Source organism: Maniola hyperantus, chromosome 8 (assembly GCF_902806685.2).
Source record: "Maniola hyperantus chromosome 8, iAphHyp1.2, whole genome shotgun sequence".
Classification (NCBI taxonomy): Eukaryota; Metazoa; Arthropoda; class Insecta; order Lepidoptera; family Nymphalidae; genus Maniola; species Maniola hyperantus.
The window spans coordinates 9,338,298-9,357,290 of NC_048543.1; the positions used below are offsets into that span (position 1 = coordinate 9,338,298).

The 18,993-nt window shown below is 35.1% G+C and overlaps 1 protein-coding gene across 9 annotated transcripts in view; it reads left to right on the forward strand.

The window, feature by feature from the left end:
• The first annotated feature begins 6,424 nt into the window (after positions 1 to 6,424).
• Positions 6,425 to 18,993, forward strand: part of dac (dachshund family transcription factor) — a 203,302-nt gene continuing 190,733 nt past the window's right edge. For all 9 annotated transcript variants that reach the window (XM_069500182.1, XM_069500184.1, XM_069500183.1 and 6 more), the window contains exon 1: positions 6,425 to 7,033. In XM_069500182.1, the coding sequence (XP_069356283.1) occupies positions 6,462 to 7,033 (572 nt within the window). In that variant the 5' untranslated portion in view covers positions 6,425 to 6,461. The remainder of the gene's footprint in view (positions 7,034 to 18,993) is intronic.

Below are 18,993 nucleotides of genomic sequence, written 5' to 3' on the forward strand. Positions count from 1 at the left end.
ACAGCCACAGGTTCAAACATGAACAGTACCACACAAAGCATAGCCATAGACCGATGCTATTACTGTTGAGGCGAGCTAAGTACGCGTTCTATTTGACCATACCTTAACAGCTGCCAGCTGACAGCTTAAGTAGGTCTTGTCCATAATATTTTATTTCAATTTATATCTAATATTATATTTCATAATATTTATTTATTTAATTATCTTTCGTAAACGAGAACTCTGGTATTTTTGAGTAAAACGTAAAAATAAAAATATGTGTTTAGTTTATATAGGTATCTACTTAATACATATCAAAATTTCAGCACTGGCTACAATTTTTTCCTGTACTTATATCTTCGTTTTTGTTAGCGTTCTAATAACATCATTTATTATCATGACTGATATATGTTTGCGACCCAACGTTCTAGAATGGTGACCCCCCACTAGGTGGGCCGATGAGTCGCAGGGCGCCGTTGGGTTGGATTCAGATTTCAGACGGCACAAAACCGTCAACCGTGGCGTGTGGAAGTCACTATAAGTCTGAGTTATAAATGAGCTATGTCCAGCATTGGACATCTATCGGTCCCATCACAATAGTTGCAGTTATGATAATTATCATAACTGCAATTATTATTGTGATTTTATTATATAAGATAGATACTGGGGCGTCTTAGCCTTAAGACGCCCACACCTAAATCATATCAAGTGAAGTAGGCACTAGGAGAGATTTGAAGCCATTATGAATTAGTGTTTCAGTAAATAAAGATAAGAATGTCCTTTGTTTTTCAGTTTCTCCACCATTTTTATGTTGTGACACTCCATTATCACGAAGATTTATTATTGACGATAATGTTGAACGAGACTTTGTTACCTACTTACCTACGTGCTAATTTTCTTATCCAAGACGAGCCAAACTAAAGGACGGGGCACAACGTACCTACCTTTTCTGGAAGCGTTTCGTCGTATTTTCGTGCAGTCACAGCTTCGGTCTGGATGACGCTAGATAGCTGAAATTTTCAGGATAAGGTGTTCTCAGCAAACTTATTAAACACACTAAGTATCAATTGTCTAGTTTTTATGGTTTCAGATTTATTGATACCTAAAATACGTTGATTTTGTGACTCACTGATGTCAAAAATTCTAGGGTACTTCCAGAAGTACCTAAGTTCCTAGAATATTGTTGGTATGTAGGCTAGAAATTTCATAGGAACAAACAACAGGAAAATTAAGAAATTAAAAAATTTCCCCCTCCACTCCTTCGTATGGGGGAAGCAATCTGTAAAGTCTGTCGCTAGAATGCTGAAAATTTCAGGATAAGATGTCCTTGGTAAACGTATCAAACGTACCAAGTACCTATCAATAATCCAATTATTCACTTTCCGTACAGCGTGCCGTTAATAATTAATTAATGTTAAAAATAAGTCTAAATCATGATTTTTTAAAACTACCACTACACAAAATATCACATCATTTTATTAGGTAGGTACCTACTACAGTCCAAGACCCTTTTTTTTTTCCTATCATTCCTTTAGTGATAGTGATAGTGTTCCTTAGAGTGATACCTAGTTCCTTTAAGAATATCTAGGAAGGTAGTCTAGATACCTCCTAGTACCTCTACCTACCTAAAGTCCCTCAATGTATTAATCTGTTAATGTTTTGTACATACATCTAAACTCTAAACTATTGACCTAAGTAGGTACTTACCTAAGTACCTACCTACTTAGGTCAATAGTTTAGAGTTTAGATCTTTGTGAAAACTAAGTAGGTAAGTACACTTAGGTAGATAAGTGACAAGTACCTATACCTACCTATTAACAAAGAGAGGTGCAAGTAAACAAAGGTTGTAAATTATACTTCTTTACACTAAAGCCTATATATTAGCCTAATACAAAATATATTAAAAAAACCGACTTCCAAAACCACTACAAAGTAAAAAATAACTTTTGTTTCTACACTTTCTACACGTGTAGTTACTTACTTATATGTTGAAGTTGGGCGAGCTTCACGCTTTGAAAATGCCAAGGAGGATAGCTGCCCTATGGTGAAAAATAAGTGAAATATGTAATTATTAAAATTATTTATTTATAATCTTTGAACGTAATTCTAAAATGAGTCTCACAACCATATTAAAACTAAAAAAAACCCTTTCCAACAAAAAATAATTCAACATTTAGCTTTTATGTCATTTCATTGATTCCCATGTTGGTTTGGTCAATTTCTGAGAACTATATTTCAAAATATAGGTATAGTAGTTCCAGAAGAACATAAAAATAGTTAAAATACGCTGACATACTTATTATAAGTATGTAAAAGGATAGTCGAGACGTCTATCCTTTTTGATAAGTATAGATGCCCTTTCATTTTTAACTAAATTAAATACAAAACAGAGATTAACACCTAGGTGTGTAGATACTTTATGAACCAATGTATTGACATATTTAAAAAAACAGAACGGAACTTATTGGTACTTATAAAGTTATGTAACAATTTGTACGTTTGTGTTTATCAAGCATTTTTCGCGTTCGCTGCGGAGATGATCACACGCACAAGCCAAACGCATCTGTTCTGCAAGACGACCTGCGGGGACTTAAGTGTACAACACACCTACCTACTTATTTAAACTATTAGTTTTTTGTTGCGATTTTGGGAAGTTAGGTTTTTGGAAATTGTGGCATTTATCCCACTGTGGCATCTATTACGACTTTATACCCTACTAGATTCTGCCCGTGGCTTCGCCCGCGTGGCCTACAGGAAACATGGCATTTTTTAAATTCAGAAACAAACATTATAACATTAGGACGCGTACCCTGCACCAGCACTGAATAACACATATAACCTTCCAATCCCCATTTCATCCCTTTAGGGGGGGGGGGGGGGGGGGCCGATTTTCTCATAGCCGTTTCTTAGCTGACACCTAACCTCAAGAAAACTTTCCAAATTTCAAGTTAATAATATCAATAAATTAAAACCGTCCCATACAAACTTTCATCCCCTATTTTACCACCCTTATGGGCAAATTTTCCAAAAATCCTGAAACACGTATTTCTTCATTTGTGACCGAAAACCCAAATACCAACTTTCATGCAAATAACTTGAAAAATGACGGACTTTCATACAAACTGCCATCCCCCATTTAACCCACTTAGGGGTGGAGTTTCGAAAATCCTTTCTTAGTGGATACCTACACTGTACAAAGAATAGACCCTCCAAATTTCATGTCTTTAGGACCAGCGGTTTAGGCTGTGCGTTGATATAAGTATATGTCAGTCAGTCAGTCAGGACTTTGAATTTTATATATATAGACTAGGTAGGTATACCTACTATAGGTAATAGAAGTCGGTTTTTAAAAAGAATTTTTATTAAAGTATTTTCATACGAGTAGGCACTTACCCACTGACCAATGAACGATGATAGTGCGTCATTTCTATCGATCATTTGCATCAACAATGGCATAACTCAAAAAACTCAATTTTACAGGAGAACAATTTTAAAGTTTAAATTGGAACTAGGTAACTTTTTAATTATTGTCTTTTGAATAAAAACGCCTTTATAGGTACCTACCTAAATTGTTTGTTAGTTCTTAAACTAAAATTTCGGTGCAGGTACTAGGATAAAATTAAAGATTAAGATTTCACATCATTTATAGCAATTGGTTGCAAAATAATCCGTCTCTGTGAATAAACTGCAGGTAGATGATGCTATATGAGCATCAATACTTATCTATCACACGCTCCAAACTTGTGACAAAGTTTACAACGAATAGACTAGATGGCGCCAGAAGTATCTTCAATCACTCACTATAAGGTAAGTTCGCCTAATAAAGACCACGTTTCTGCAAATCCTTATAAATTTGATTTAAGGTGACGCAGTACGCTCGACCTAACCTGTTTGCTTTTCACTTGACATTGTATGAGAAAGGTGAGAGGCACGATGATTTTCACTGAAATCAAGGGTTTAGGAAAAGTATTTTTGAGAAAAAACTACTGAGTTTATGTTTGCATAGCATAGGTATTTCAACTAATGAATAAATAAACTATGTCTAATGTTAAATTTCTTTAGAATTAACTAATCTTATTTGTTTACGCCCAAATTAGTCATAAATTTAGTGTTAAAATAGGAATCTTTTGAGTCTCGTAATTTTAAAATCAATAGTTTTTTCAATGTTTTATATATCAATAAACCTAGATAACGACGAGATAAATCGATAAACTTAATACTTAGTTTTGAGCGTACATGTATCAAGTGATGTAGTAATTACCCTCCTACGTTTGTATAAAGAAAGCTCCGCCCTGAGCCCTCTAAGAAGTAAGTATTTCAATTTTAAAAACATCCAAAAGATACAAATTGTACACATTTTAACTAAAAACATTAAACAAAAGTATCAAAAAATCAAATTTATGACAAAATTTGTTTTTTTAAAGCTCGTCAATGGACCTTATTAAGAATAAGTAGATGATCTCAATAAGAGTCATTTCTATTCGGTACGTATTTCCGATACTTCATTATTTAATTATTGTATTTCAACTTTGTGGTATAGGTATATACTTAGTTACAATTATTTTTGTCATTCCCGAAAGATTAATCCATAAATTCATAAAAATTGAAGTGTTGGTCCTTATAAAGACTATAGAAACTTAAATACAGAATAAAAAATTTGGTTTATGTCATTTAATAAAACACTGTTTGATTTTATATTGCTATTTACTAACTGAAATAATTTTAAGCATAATACCTAAACTATAACTATATTTAGGAACTTGTTCTGTCTTAGCCCTTGGGCCTTATTAAGTCTACAGGTATACATTTTTGGCAGTGGGCCTTATTTCGGCTATCTAATAATAAGCACAAACATAAAATTTTTAATAAGTAATCAACTTAACAGCTGCTCTTCAACAGTTACAGTTACTATACTTAAATAGCGCAAACATAAAAATCATTGGGTTTAAGTTCATCGAATAATGTGAAGAAGTCGTTATCAACAAGTTTGTTTTCATACACCTAATAAGGACCGGTCCTAATTTAGTGACAAGGAGATGGATCTTCTTAAGCACTTCATCATCCCGGGGCAAACCAACCAAAATCGACAAAAAAACAGTGCTTTCAATAACTTACCTGTACCTACAATCCACGCCTAGACAGTTCCTTTATAAATAAATATATTTCTTACTAAAACAAATACGAATCACTTGAATTACTTAGTCAAAATCACACTAACGAATATTATAAATCGACCGACGCGTTGTGACATGTACCTACTGCATTCACAGGCATAGGTACTGACAAAATGGTGACGTAACAGGCAATGAATGCCAGAGTCTTTTAATGATTGGTCAATAAAGAGTGTTGGCGCGAGATTTGATTTGTATACTTAATACCTAAGTATTGAAAGCGGGATTTTTGAAAGGTGGCCCTTATTAGGCGAACTTACCTTATGACTATAGTTATTTTATTGTAGGTGCCTGCCTCATTTATGAGGTAGGTATAGGTAAACATACCTACTTTTAGCTCCTAGCCAGCCAGGTTAACAACTAGGTACCTACCTACCTACCTACCTAGTACCTACCATACATATGCCTAAATATAGTACATATTAGGTATATTTATCATAAAAAAAAATTCATAGCTTGCTGATAGGTGTGTTGCGTTTAGTGTAGCAGGCTTAGCAGCAAGTCGAAGGAAGTTAACAACCTTCGGTGACCGTGACCCCGATATCAAATAACGACCTACGCTGATTTACAAGAGGGCCAACTTCGCGCTCCTGTTACGAAATTTAGCCACTAGATAGACGAAATTAGAACTAAGGTCAGTTAGATACCTACTCAGGTATATCTAGACTAAAAACTATTTACCTATATAGGTATAGGTACGTAAAATATCCTATTAGTAGGTAGGTAACTAATTCAAAAAACACAATAATTTTTACTTGATTTATTTTATTTTGTTATTTTATAATTAGTGATTTAAAATATGTATAGGTAGGTACGTACATTTTTTAAAGTACCTAAGTATCTACACACTAGGTATAATAGGTACCTATTTAGTGTAATAAAAGTTGCTAACATAAAGCAAGAAACAAAGATTTCAAAGTGGCATGAGGAGAGCAACCGCGAGTTAGCGACTCTTCCACGCTCATATTGATTGCTGGTGACATTCTTATCAATACTCCCCGGCGGCTGCCGGCTGCCGCCTCGACACCGGCCCCGGCACCCGGCGCGATCCGCGGCCGCTCCGCTCGCTACCCAAAAGAAACAGAAACGTTTCTTCGCGCGTTTGCAACGCAACGGAAAAAAGGGCGGAGACATCGCGACAGCGTCGGCGCCCAATCGCATCGAACTCCGGACGACGACCGGCCAATCGCACATGGACGTCGGGGCGGGCGCGCGCACGCGGCCGCGCCCTCGTTTCGCTCAGGCTTTTTATTTATTGTTGCGCGAAACACCGCGCGCGACGGGTGTGTGATGCGCGCGTGAACAGATCCGATGAAGATGGAGTCCGCCGTGGACTCAGCGTCGACCGCGAGCGAAGTGAGCGGCTCGTCCGGGGGCTCGCCGAGGGTGAAAGCGGCGTCGCCAGCGCGCGCCCTCAGCCCGCCGCAGATGCTGGCGCCGCGGCTGTCGCTGCCGCCGCCGGGCCTGGGCCTGCTGGGCTCCCTGCAGATGATGCACCACTCGCCGCTCGAGCTCATGGCGGCGGCGCACCACCACGGCCCTCCGCGCTACGGCAGCCCGCCGCCCATCTCCACCTCCGACCCCTCGGCCAACGAGTGCAAGCTGGTAGACTACCGCGGCCAGAAGGTCGCCGCATTCATCATCCAGGGAGACACCATGCTGTGTCTACCTCAAGCGTTCGAACTGTTCCTCAAGCACCTGGTGGGTGGACTGCACACGGTGTACACGAAGCTAAAACGCTTGGACATAGTGCCGCTCGTGTGCAACGTGGAGCAGGTGCGCATCCTGCGCGGCCTGGGCGCCATCCAGCCGGGCGTCAACCGCTGCAAACTGCTCTCCTGCAAGGACTTTGACGTGCTCTACCGGGACTGCACAACGGCAAGGTACGTTTCATTTAGAAAACCGATAATTTCTTAGTTTTAGTTAGTGTTGTGGAACCATATCTAGGTGTAAGTTAACGTTTCAAATTACTTAGTTTGAATGGTTATTTGATTTATTTATTTACTTTAGAATTTTTATTTCTGAAAACGGGTTTGTTTTATTTTCGCTCTTTATATCCTATCTGCCAATATTAAACTACGTCTATCTATCTATGGTACCTATAGTCATCGATAGCCAAACTGATAAATACCTATCTAGTTAGAAATTACATAAATGTGAATAGGTACCTATTTAAGTTATAGGTAATTTAATGAGTGGGACAAGACGTTAAGAGAATAACAAAGATAGCGACAAAACTGAGTTGTGCGTAAACATTTCGACGGAGGGTCGCGCTTCGCATTAATTTTTCATATTTTAATACGCGCCAAATATTTCCACCGGGTTAAATATTAAAGTCCGCTTCGGCGACGGAAGGGTTAATTCCCTGTTAATTAGCGGCCGAGGTTTAAATTTTTAAATAGTAATTTTTACAAACGCTAAAGTTTGATTAAAAAAACTTGTGAGCGCGCGAAACTCGGTAGGCCTATATCGGCTTTCCCGAATGTGAATTTAAAAATGTAATGTTTACGGCAACAATGCGTTTGGGAGACGTAAATTTTAATTTTTTCGCTATTGATGCTTTGAGCTTGTAATATTTAATGTTTGTTTATAGCCAGGTCGGAAACGTTTAGGATGGCATTACACCGGCTGGGCTTATCTACTGTGTGACACATTTTGTTTGATTTTTAAAATATTGCGTTGTGTCTGTTTAATTGATGATGCTATAATATACCTACTTATTTAGCAGGCCTGTTAATTAGATCGCAATTTGCATTTGCATCCTTTTGACCGTTAATTTTTAATACCTATAGCCCTACCGTATCTAGATACCTACCTAGGTATTTGTTTGTAAATTAAATAGATAGGTATAGGTAGGTATTTACCTTTTAACTTCCAAATTAAGTATTAGGTAGGTACCTACCTACCTATATTATTATTGCATCAAGATTTTGCAGAATGGGATGTTTTGATAGCATTCGCCAAGGTTTCCGCGTGACTGGTGGCCGTCTCGACTGTCGGTGTCTTATAATTAGGTATCTAATAATTATTAGATAGGTTATTATTATTTATCTATATTAGATATACCTAGGTCATAGGTATATTTTTAGGGCTGTCTGTAAGTACTCTGTGAGGATATTCTTTCTTCTCTCTGGGCTGGTTCCCGCACTTATAAACGTTTCCGTCTGTTGTAAGGTTAACTACCTACGTATCTGTGAGGCCATCTTTTGTAAAAAAAAACTAGATGGCAATTTTAAAAATTCAAGTTTAAAAGATTGGCTTCATGTCTCCGAGCGTCAAAAATTTAGTTTCAAGTGCAAACGAAATATTAGGGCGTACCTACATACACTGGGAAAAATATTTACCTTTAGATTAGTTTTTTTGTTTGGCCACAGTCTTCTTAAATGAGACAATAGGACCTAATTATTTTAATATCTACTAGGTAATTGATTTTCTTAAAGATTAACACGTATTTAAGCCTGCACCTAATTAATAGCTATACCTACCTACTTATACTTAGATATCTAGATATAGGTAGGTATCTTAGCTGACAAAAAATATAAGGTCAATAAATTTAGGTAGGTACCTGCCTTTATTGTTACACTTACATAGATATTTCTTATTATTAGATATGTGACGGTAGGTAGGTAGGTGCATAATATCGACACCTCCAAGGAAAAACATCGTAACTCACTTTCTAGCGATTTCGAGTTACCTACAATCAGATTCATAGTGAACAAAAAAGCCCTTTTTGCGCTCACCCCCGTATATAAAGTAAGCCGCGTTACGATTTTAGCCAGTAGAAAAAGATTGTATAGGTAAGTCAGCAAGCATCCTTATTGAACTTGATTAAATGGTAAGTATGTACTTAGGTATATACTTAGTTACACATACTTGCCTAAGGCAGCCATCAATATAGGTACGTACCTGCCTACCTAACCAAAGTTGTAATGTAAGATACTGTCTTGTTCTTGGCAAGTATTTTTTCTTGGCAAGTATTTTTAATACAAAATATTGAATTTTCGCATACTACCTATATTATGCGCTTTCTTTCTTATGATTATGAACGAATATTATATTAGTTGAAAAAATTACGGAAATGATATTCAACAATAAGTATTTTTCTTTTTAATCCTAGGTAACATTTTGCTAAAGTTTTCTGTAGATATGTAGGTACCGCTTGCCGCTTCGCACCCGTCCGTCCGTGTCTTCTCTAATTAGATAATTAGTGCCAGTGGATTTATAAGTTTCTTCATCAGTGCATTATCATATTTATACGCTATATACTCCGACGCATTCTCATGTTAAATGTTTCATGCAATAAAATGATTTATAAAATTGAGAATAACACGACATTCACTTATTTTTTTAAATGTTACAAAACGACTTAGTGAAGATAAATATGAAATACTTACTAAATACAGCTAATTTGTTAAAAAAACTGAGCTTTTAATGAAAATGTATTCGATAAAAACTGCAACGACTAAAATAAATATTTATTTTTATTATTTACCAGTTAATGCCCGACATACGTTGCAATAAGGTGTGGTGCAACGTTGTAAGTTGATGGTACGTAGAAGGTTTAGGTATCAGAAACTTCCCATAAGTCCCAAAAAAAACTACTTATCTAAAATGTCAAGTGTTCAATCGGATGAACAATACGCGAATGCATACCTACCTAGCTAGCAGAAAAACATTAATTAATTTTTATATAGGTAAATTATTGTTAGATAGGGTTTTTTAGAAAGAAAAACACTAGATAATTTTATTACTCTAAATTGGAAGAAAATTTAAACGTACAACATAAACATACTTACTTATTAAAAGTATTTAGTTCAAATAAAAAATATAAAATATGTCTGCGCAGTCGGTGCGGTCGAATCAAACTAATCTGTATTGACATGTTTCCGCCATTACGATTTCACTGGTTCAATCCTAAGAGCCGACTCACAAATAACATGTTTTTTGTATCACCTACGTAGGTATGGACGCGGCTTAGGTTTTTTAATTTTTGCTACATTATTATGGCAATGAGTAATGACCGTGGTGTAATACCAATTTGATAATTTATACCCTACTATCTTTTACTTTTTGGCTTTGGGTTCTAGCATTTCTAACTTTATTGAGTAGGTATCTATCATGTCCTACTTATTTCCATTTTTAAAGCTTACTTCCTATTTAGATAGGATAGCAAGATTTTTTTACTGTACCTACTTTACATTCTGAATTCTAATTTTTTACGGAATAGGTAGATAAGCAAAAAGGTAGTCATCTATTGAAAATACTTAATAAATTAACAAAAAACTTCATAAATAAAAGTGCATATTACTTAAATATCAATAAGTATTTGTTCGAGTTATAAGCTAGGAAATACGATATTTGAAGGCATCGCCCGCATTACAAAACGTAGGTATATATAATAATAGGTGGACGTTCCTTTTCACGCTTCAATAATTGCTCGACGGCAGATAAATGAGGATCAGGTTACTTCAGATCGTGGAATGGAACCCCACGGGTGTGATTTGTGATTGTGACTTACAACTCTTTTAAGACCAGTAATGCTTTTGAAGTTCTAATTGAATTACAAAGGCCGTTTGAATAACCGTCAAGTATCTATCTACATGTACCTATCTCTTATACCTATACCGTATATTAGAACTATCTTTACGAATAATAATTTACAAAAAATCTGTCGATAAGTTACAGCAACATACCTAGTTATTTTTAAAAATATATAATAATAGCGTTGCTAAAGAATTAATCTATAGATTATAATAGAATATTATGTACCTACATATTAAATATAGTAAATGGACGTAAGCCTACATTTTTACCTAATATTGTATAGGTACCTACCTAAAAAAAGAAAGATTATATAAATATCAAATAAATATAAAAAGAATGAAATATAATTACTCAGTCAGTAAATCAGTGTGTAGACCTATACTTACCTTTATTTCTCCACTTTAATTATGAAAATTAACAAAAATAAAATGATATTTTCTAGAATAAACCTAAATAACCTAATTCATAGGTAAGTAGTTAAATAAATATGAATAAATAAATAATAGTTACATTATGTCAGTAGGCATAAAGATAAAGCAGACTTTACATTGATTAAACTCTAAGATTTAGTTCTAGAAAGGTGACTGGGTAGGTAGGTACTAATAAACCGCATTGTTTAGTCAATATTAAAATATTTAATTGAGTTGTAGCAATTTCTTAGTCAATAGATACATTGAAAGCGTTGGTTCCGTCCATTGTCTCTGCTTTACAAAGCAGGGTTCAATTATGGAGGTCATCAACACGACTTTTTATGGAATTTCAGCTTTACGATGCATTTTGATGGTCCGCCTTCAAACAGAGTGATATTTTGTAAATAAACAAAGCACTGAAATAACTGCCTCATTACCTTTGTAGAGCCGGTAGCTGGTGGCGGTAGGTGCGACGGAACTTCAGCAGCATTTTCTGTAGTTTTAAACTTTGAGATTTGACGGAAGGATTACGGTAGAGTACCTACATAGTGAACAAAAAGGCGGCGTTTTTTGAAGTGCGTTCCTAAGGTGCCTCAGAGAAATTTCATGATTTTTAGGGTTCCGTACCTCTATAAGTCTAAAGGAAAAAAGAAACCCTTATAAGATCACTACGTTGTCTGCACGCATGAGTAGACTCGTGTGTTGTCTGTCTATCTGTCAAGACCCGTCAACGGAACCAAAACGTATAGGGTAGGTATCTACTTCCCGTTGACCTAAAATCATTGGCAGACAGACGGTAGCAATGTCTTAGCTACAGAAAAATCCGAAAACCGTGAATTTGTGGTGAGATAGGTGCATCACAAAAAAGTGTTATTTCTTGTACGATGGTGGTACGGAGCCCTTCGTGTGCGAGTCCAAGTCGCACTTAACCGGTTTTTTAAAATATTATTAGGATTAATCAACAAAACTTATACTTTCTGAAAGTATCCACCTTGTATATCCGTACGTACGTTGTGTTGTACGTACTTAGGTAAGGTACTAGGTTAACCTACCTACCTAACTTTAGGAAATGTTTGCTATAACTTTGGTAGAGCTTTCTTAGTAAGTATTGCCCTGTGGGAAACATTGAACGTTGGCGTTATTTAAAAGAGGCATAGGTATGTTCAACCATAGATGCAGATTGGTTGACGAATGACGATTATGATGATGATGATTGCCCTGTTCCTACAGATTAGGTATGTATTAACTATACTTATCTACTTATTTGAACATTATTAAAAATATTGAGTCTGTTTATCTTTAAGGGAAATACTTAATAATATTATGCGGCAGTAAAATAAAAAAAACCCCGGCAAGTGCGAGAAAGACTCGCGCACCGAGGGTTCCGTACTACAGTCGTATCTATTTTTTCGACATTTTGCACGATAAATCAAAACTATTAAGTATGCAAAAAAAATTCATAATAAAATAAAAACCGACTTCAATAACCACCAACACTAAAAAGTAAAAAATAATTTAATTTATTACCTAATATATTATGTACTAGCTTATGCTCGCGACTTCGTCCGCGTGAACTACACAAATTTCGAACCCCGATTTCACCCCTTAGGGATTGAATTTTCAAAAGTTCTTTCTTAGCGGACGCCTACGTCATAATAGCTATCTGCGTGCCAAATTTCAGCCTGATCCGTCCAGTAGTTTGAGCTGTGCGTTGATAGATCAGTCAGTCAGACAGTCAGTCAGTCACCTTTTCCTTTTATATATTTAGATACAAGAGTTATTGTAGTTCTATAGTAATATTTTTTGGAGCCGGTGCCAATTAGCCGCACGAACCGTCTATCTACTCTTCATAGTGTTTTGCGACTCCACATTGGCACCGACTCCAAAAAATATTACTATAGAACTACAATAACTCTTGTATACATAATATATTGGGTAATAAATTAAATTATTTTTTGCTTTTTAGTGTTGGTGGTTATTGAAGTCGGTTGTTAGTTTTTGTTATTTTTTTTTATTTTACAATTTTTAGTGGCCCCATCGTACTAAAATATGATATGCCTGGTTAAAATCCTACTGTTTACTAAGCTGTTACACTGATCACGAGCAATTTACTCTTATCTATTGAGGAGTTCTGTTCTCCATCTCCGAAGATATTCATCAGATCTTTACCAAATTAAAATGGGACCATCTCTAAAGTATGTCCTACAGAACAAAAAAGAATTATCAAAATCGGTTCATAATTGACGGGGTAATCACGACACAAACATACAAAAAAAAACATACAGTTGAATTGAGAACCTCCTCCTTTTTTTTAAGTCGGTTAATAAAATAAATAAAACTCTGTTTTAGAACGTAGAGGTAAGTAGATATATTAATATTACTATAAAAGTTGAAAATACGAATTGTTTATTTATGCAAACATTTTTTTTGTGTTGTAACCACAAATTAACGGTGTTAGGATGTTTCCCCTTACGTGTGCTATAAGTCCTACCTGCCTATTTCATGATCCTAGGTCAACGGGAAGTACCTACTCTAGGTAGGTTTCTTGACAGACAGACAACGAAGTGGTGAAGGAAGATAAGGGTTCCTTTTTTTAATTTTGAGGGACGGAGCCCAAAAATAACTGATTAAATTAAACATGCAAATATTATATTTCTGATAGGTAGGTACAAGTTTATAGAACTTAGTTATTTAGAGTAATAACTAAGGTAATAGGGTAGAGATTTAAATATATTTGTGAATAAGTTGTTTATTTAGGTATACCTACACACAGCTATTGTGAATGTGTTATTGATTAAATATAATTTGTCTCTGCGATTGAACGCACAGATAGGATAGTTAATATTATAAATTAGGTTGGTAGGTATCTTACATGCTATAATATATCGATAAATAATTATTGACTTGCATTATGTTTAATATATCCATATATCATTAAGTATTGATTTAGGTACTATGTGCCTTATAGGATTTGTATTTAATTAACAGTAAATTATAATATTTACCAGCGGCGAAGAGTCAATATAACACGATTCCTATCGGCTTCCCTTTAAGAATTGGCATAATATAGCGTAAGTAGGTACTATTCACATAAATTCCGTAATACATTCGTAAATACAAAGGTTCGATCGTCACAAATGCTATTTTTTTTTGTTGTTATTAAGTACTAATTTAAGTTAAAAACATAACAGCTAATGTAAGTAACATACACCTACAGTCCTACACCATACAAGCCGTAAAATATCGGATTCCCTAGTTAGATTTTTGCTTAGTATTTATCTCTTTCATTTCCCTAGCGAAAGCGAAAGGAACGAACTAGGTCTGTCTCGCTCTACGGTCGACTAATAAAGAGCACACCAATTTAGTCTGGCCCAGTAGCGAATACGAATTTGGAACTCTGACAGGTCAGACAAATTTGACGTAAATAACTCGGTTGGATCCGAGTTACCCTATAATACCTCCAAATTAAAAATTATATTAATACTATTGTTTTAACAGGTACATGCTACTATTTTGAGTATTTTGTATTTTGAAGGGTGATTTGATATTGATACATTTGTTTTTGTGAAGCGGCCATGCTTGTTTGTTTAAGTTGTTAGTGGTGTTTTATTTTGATATAATAAATTGGGGATGTGATTAATAACTTATAAGTGGTAAGTTCACGGTAATTTTGATTCAGTTTGGTAAGCCAAAATCAGAAATGGCCTTAATTCACATAGATTGTTGTTTAACAGATTTCTTGTTACGTAACGATAGTAATTTTTCTAAATTAAGTTTTGAAAACAAAAATCGAACAGCTGATATTCTTTTAGGTAAGTACGTTTCCGGCTTCCCTTTATCAGATTTTCACCCTTCGCCACTGATATTTACCTACCTGCTCAAAGATTCTATTTATTATTGACAAAACACAATTTGGTAATAATTATGTTTTATGTTATATTTATCATAACTTACCTCGGTAAGTATCTACTAGTAGGTAAGTAGGTACTTTCCTATATAGTTAGGTACGCTTCTTAAGGTGACGCATTACGCTCGACCGAACCTGTTTTCTTTTCACTTGACATTTGATGAGAAAGGTGAGAGGCACGATGATTTTCACCGAAATCAAGGGTTTAGGAAAAGTATTTTTGAGAAAAAACGAGAAAACGAAAAAAGAGAGAGTTTATGTTTGCAAAGTAGGTATAGTTATTTCAACTAATGAATAAATAAACTATGTCTAATGTTAAATTTCTTTAGAATTTTCATTACCCCTAATCTTATTTATTTACGCCCAAAGTTGTCATAAATTTAGTGTTAAAATAGGAATCTTTTGAGGCTCGTAACTTTAAAATCAATATTTTTCAATGTTTCATATATCAATAAACCTACATAATGACGAGATTAATCGATATAATACTTAGTTTTGGGCGTACAGTATCAAATAATGTAGTAAGTAATTACCCTCCTACGTTTGTATGAAGAAAGCACCGTCCTGAGCCCCCTTAATACGTCAGGTGAACCTACTTATTGAGAGCTGAGACTTGAGACTTGAGGCAGTTGTTTTATTCATCAAAATCTGTACCTTTTGAAAGAAAGCTAAGTTTCTATTTAGGTAACTACAAGTTTTACAAAATATATTGGTCTTATTTAGCAAACTTTCCGGTTTTCTAAAGTCACGTAGTTTTTGCAAATACTTTAAAACGCTGTTTTCGAATCTAAATAAAAAGAGATAGGCACTTAATGAATGGTCTAACAATCGAGATTTCGATCAGACAAACAGTTAGGTACCTAGGTATATTGTAGTTGTTCCTAGTATTGTAGATGATTTCTGTTCAATTAGGTATTGTGCCATAAAGATTATTCTTAGTAAGTAGGTAGAAGGTAGGAAAACACCCGCTGATCTGTATGAATTCAGTTTCATAGCTAGTTATTTGATTAGTTTTGTTTTATGTCACTGTTTATCTTATAATTTACTTATCTTATAAAAATATAAATCTTTTTTTTCCAAATAATATAAAGGAGGAGTACCTAAGTATAATTATATACCTTTATACCTATATTATCATCAGATGACTCAATCACAGTGAATTAATCAATCTGTATTATAATAATTGCACATTAAAAACAGTTTTTGTATTCTAAAAATACCTACCTACCGATGAATCGAATGAATCGTATAGGACCTATTGTATCGCATATTGTATTTTGAGTTTGAAGATATTCTCTGCCACACCATAATATGTATATAACTACCTACTTAGCACAAATTTGTTTCTATCGGTACCCTTATTATAAATGCGAAAGTGTGTTTGTTTGTTGGTTTTTTGTTTTGTCCTTCAATCACGTCGCAACGGTGCAACGGATTGACGTGGTTTTTTGCATGGGTATAGAATATACAGACCTGGAGAGTGACATAAGCTACCTTTTATTTTATCCCGGAAAATCAAAGAGTTCCCACGGGATTTTAAAAATCTAACTCCACGCGAACGAAGTCGCGGGCATCAGCTAGTATTTAATAATTAATGTTTGCAGGTATATTTTACTATCAAAATATATGGAAGTAATAAAAAAATAATAATAAAAATCTAAAAAAGTTTGAAATCGAAACACCACTTGATAAGTTTGAACAATACGTGATGATCAATATGATCTTCGGTTATGTATAAGCAGGAATATTATAAACCAATTACAATGATTGCGATTGTCGCAATGTTATAATCCGGCTCCCATGCTAGCCCTCAGCATGGCAATAGGTAAGTATGCTAGCAACAATGTTATGAATGACAGGGGTGGGCCCGCTAGGCTCTTGCACTGGCTGAGATCCAAGCGGTAGTTCTCATTGAAATATTAAACCAAGACGCGTTGTACTGTCTCAGACATGTGCGCCAAATTATTCGGAGAAATTAGTTACATAAACTGTTATATTAGATATATGGCGACTCGACTCCTCAATGTTAGCCCTAAGGCCTAGTTATTACAAGGGATTGTTTTAATATCATGTAGAGACCTACAAATATTAAGTATTCAAATAGATAGCCAGGTACCTAACGTAAAGTATAATCATTTCATACGTGTTTTAATGGTAGGTATATATGTGGATCAGATCAGAACTGACCCAGGCTTACCCTTAGTTGCGCTTTTGGCTATGCACTCGTTATTATATTTTTTTGATATGAAGGTCTTAGCCATCTATAGGTACAGTGGCGTGCACAGGGTTTGAAGCCAGGGTAGGCATTAGTTAGGGGAACCTGATTACTGGCAGGTCATAATGTAAAATTTGCATTGAGCTATTACAACTGGGGTAAGCAGTGCATTTATGCCTCTATGACCTGCACGCCACTGTATAGGTATATATAAAAGGAAAAGCTGACTGACTGGCTGATCTAAGTATCAACGCACAGCTCGAACTACTGAATGGATTGAGCTGAGCATGCAGATAGCTATTATGATATAGACGTCCGCTAAGAAAGGGTTTTTGAAAATTCAATCCCTAAGGGGGTAGAATAGGGGTTTAAGTGTAGTCAACGCGGACGCAGTCGCGGGAATAAGCTAGTATTCAAATATACAGAAAACATGAAAATGAACATGACAGTAAAAATTACTACTAGGTTGATAAACAAATGGATAGTTTTAAATCAGTAAAAGGCAAAATAACCCTAAAAGAGCCATCATCGCTCCAAAATAAAATAAAATAAAATAAAGTCATGACCGCCAACACTGCCAAAATATGTTCGAACTTGGATGTATCTTATTGTTCTGTGAAACTTATAATGTATCTACTTACCGACTTTCAGAATAAAACAAAACGTCTTAAGTACTATATTTTACAACGATAATATTGAAGATCAACAAGTAGGTAAGTATAGGTACCAGTTTCTTAGCAGTTGATATCATTGTAATTTTTGGGTAAAGACATTTATTCTTCTACAGCACTACAAAGCATGTGATTATAATTAAGTTAATCTTTTTAAACATACGTTAATTAAGGAGGCTTTAAGAGCCCGTATAATATTTTCAGGAGGTGAAAGCTGAAAGTTAAATTAACTTTCGATGATTTTTCGTTGTTGGATTTTGGAAAAGTAGACCCGGCAGCGTCTTAAATCCGTAATAAAATCTCAATTTTTTGCATTTTAGGTGGAATTGCATGGTATTTCATTGTAAAAACCCTCATACGGAAATTCTAAAAATCTACTTGCGAACCTACCGTATGCCTAGTCAGAACCATACAGTTTATGACATAGCACAATCAATGAAGAAGAATACAACCTTTAAAATCATTTTAAGGTTTATCAAGCACTTCCTAAAAACTTCCTATACTTACAGGCTCTCGGACGCTTTTGCACTTAGTACAAGTAAATAGGTATCAACTATTCTAGTATTTGAAGATGCTAATTTCTGTATTTATTCAGAAAGGCGTTCCTACCAACGCAACGCAACGTTAAGAATTGGATCTTATCAAGACAAAGGTCTTATAGGTTCATCGATTTTAAAGAGTTTGTATTGTTTGCTTTCGCTCTAAACTCTATCTATTCATAACTCGTAGTTTACGAACTTTGAATAATATTTATTTCACGACCTGATCTAAATACATTTAAGTAGGTAGGTAGCTACCTACGCAATTAAATATCACTCGCTTAACGGTGAAGGAAAACAACTTGACGAAACCTATAGGTATGCCTGAGAGTTCTCCAGAATGTTCTCAAAGGTGTGTGAAGTGTGCCAATCCGCATGCTGGGTGGACTATGGTCAAACCATTCTCATTCTGAGACGCGTGCTCAGTAGTGAGTCGGCGATGATTTAATGATGATGAAACAAAATACTTACCTACCCAATTTTTTTTAACAAAAATCTTACGGCCAGTGAAAAAACGAAATCTGGCGAAACGAAATCGAGAGCTTCAAAACCTTTTT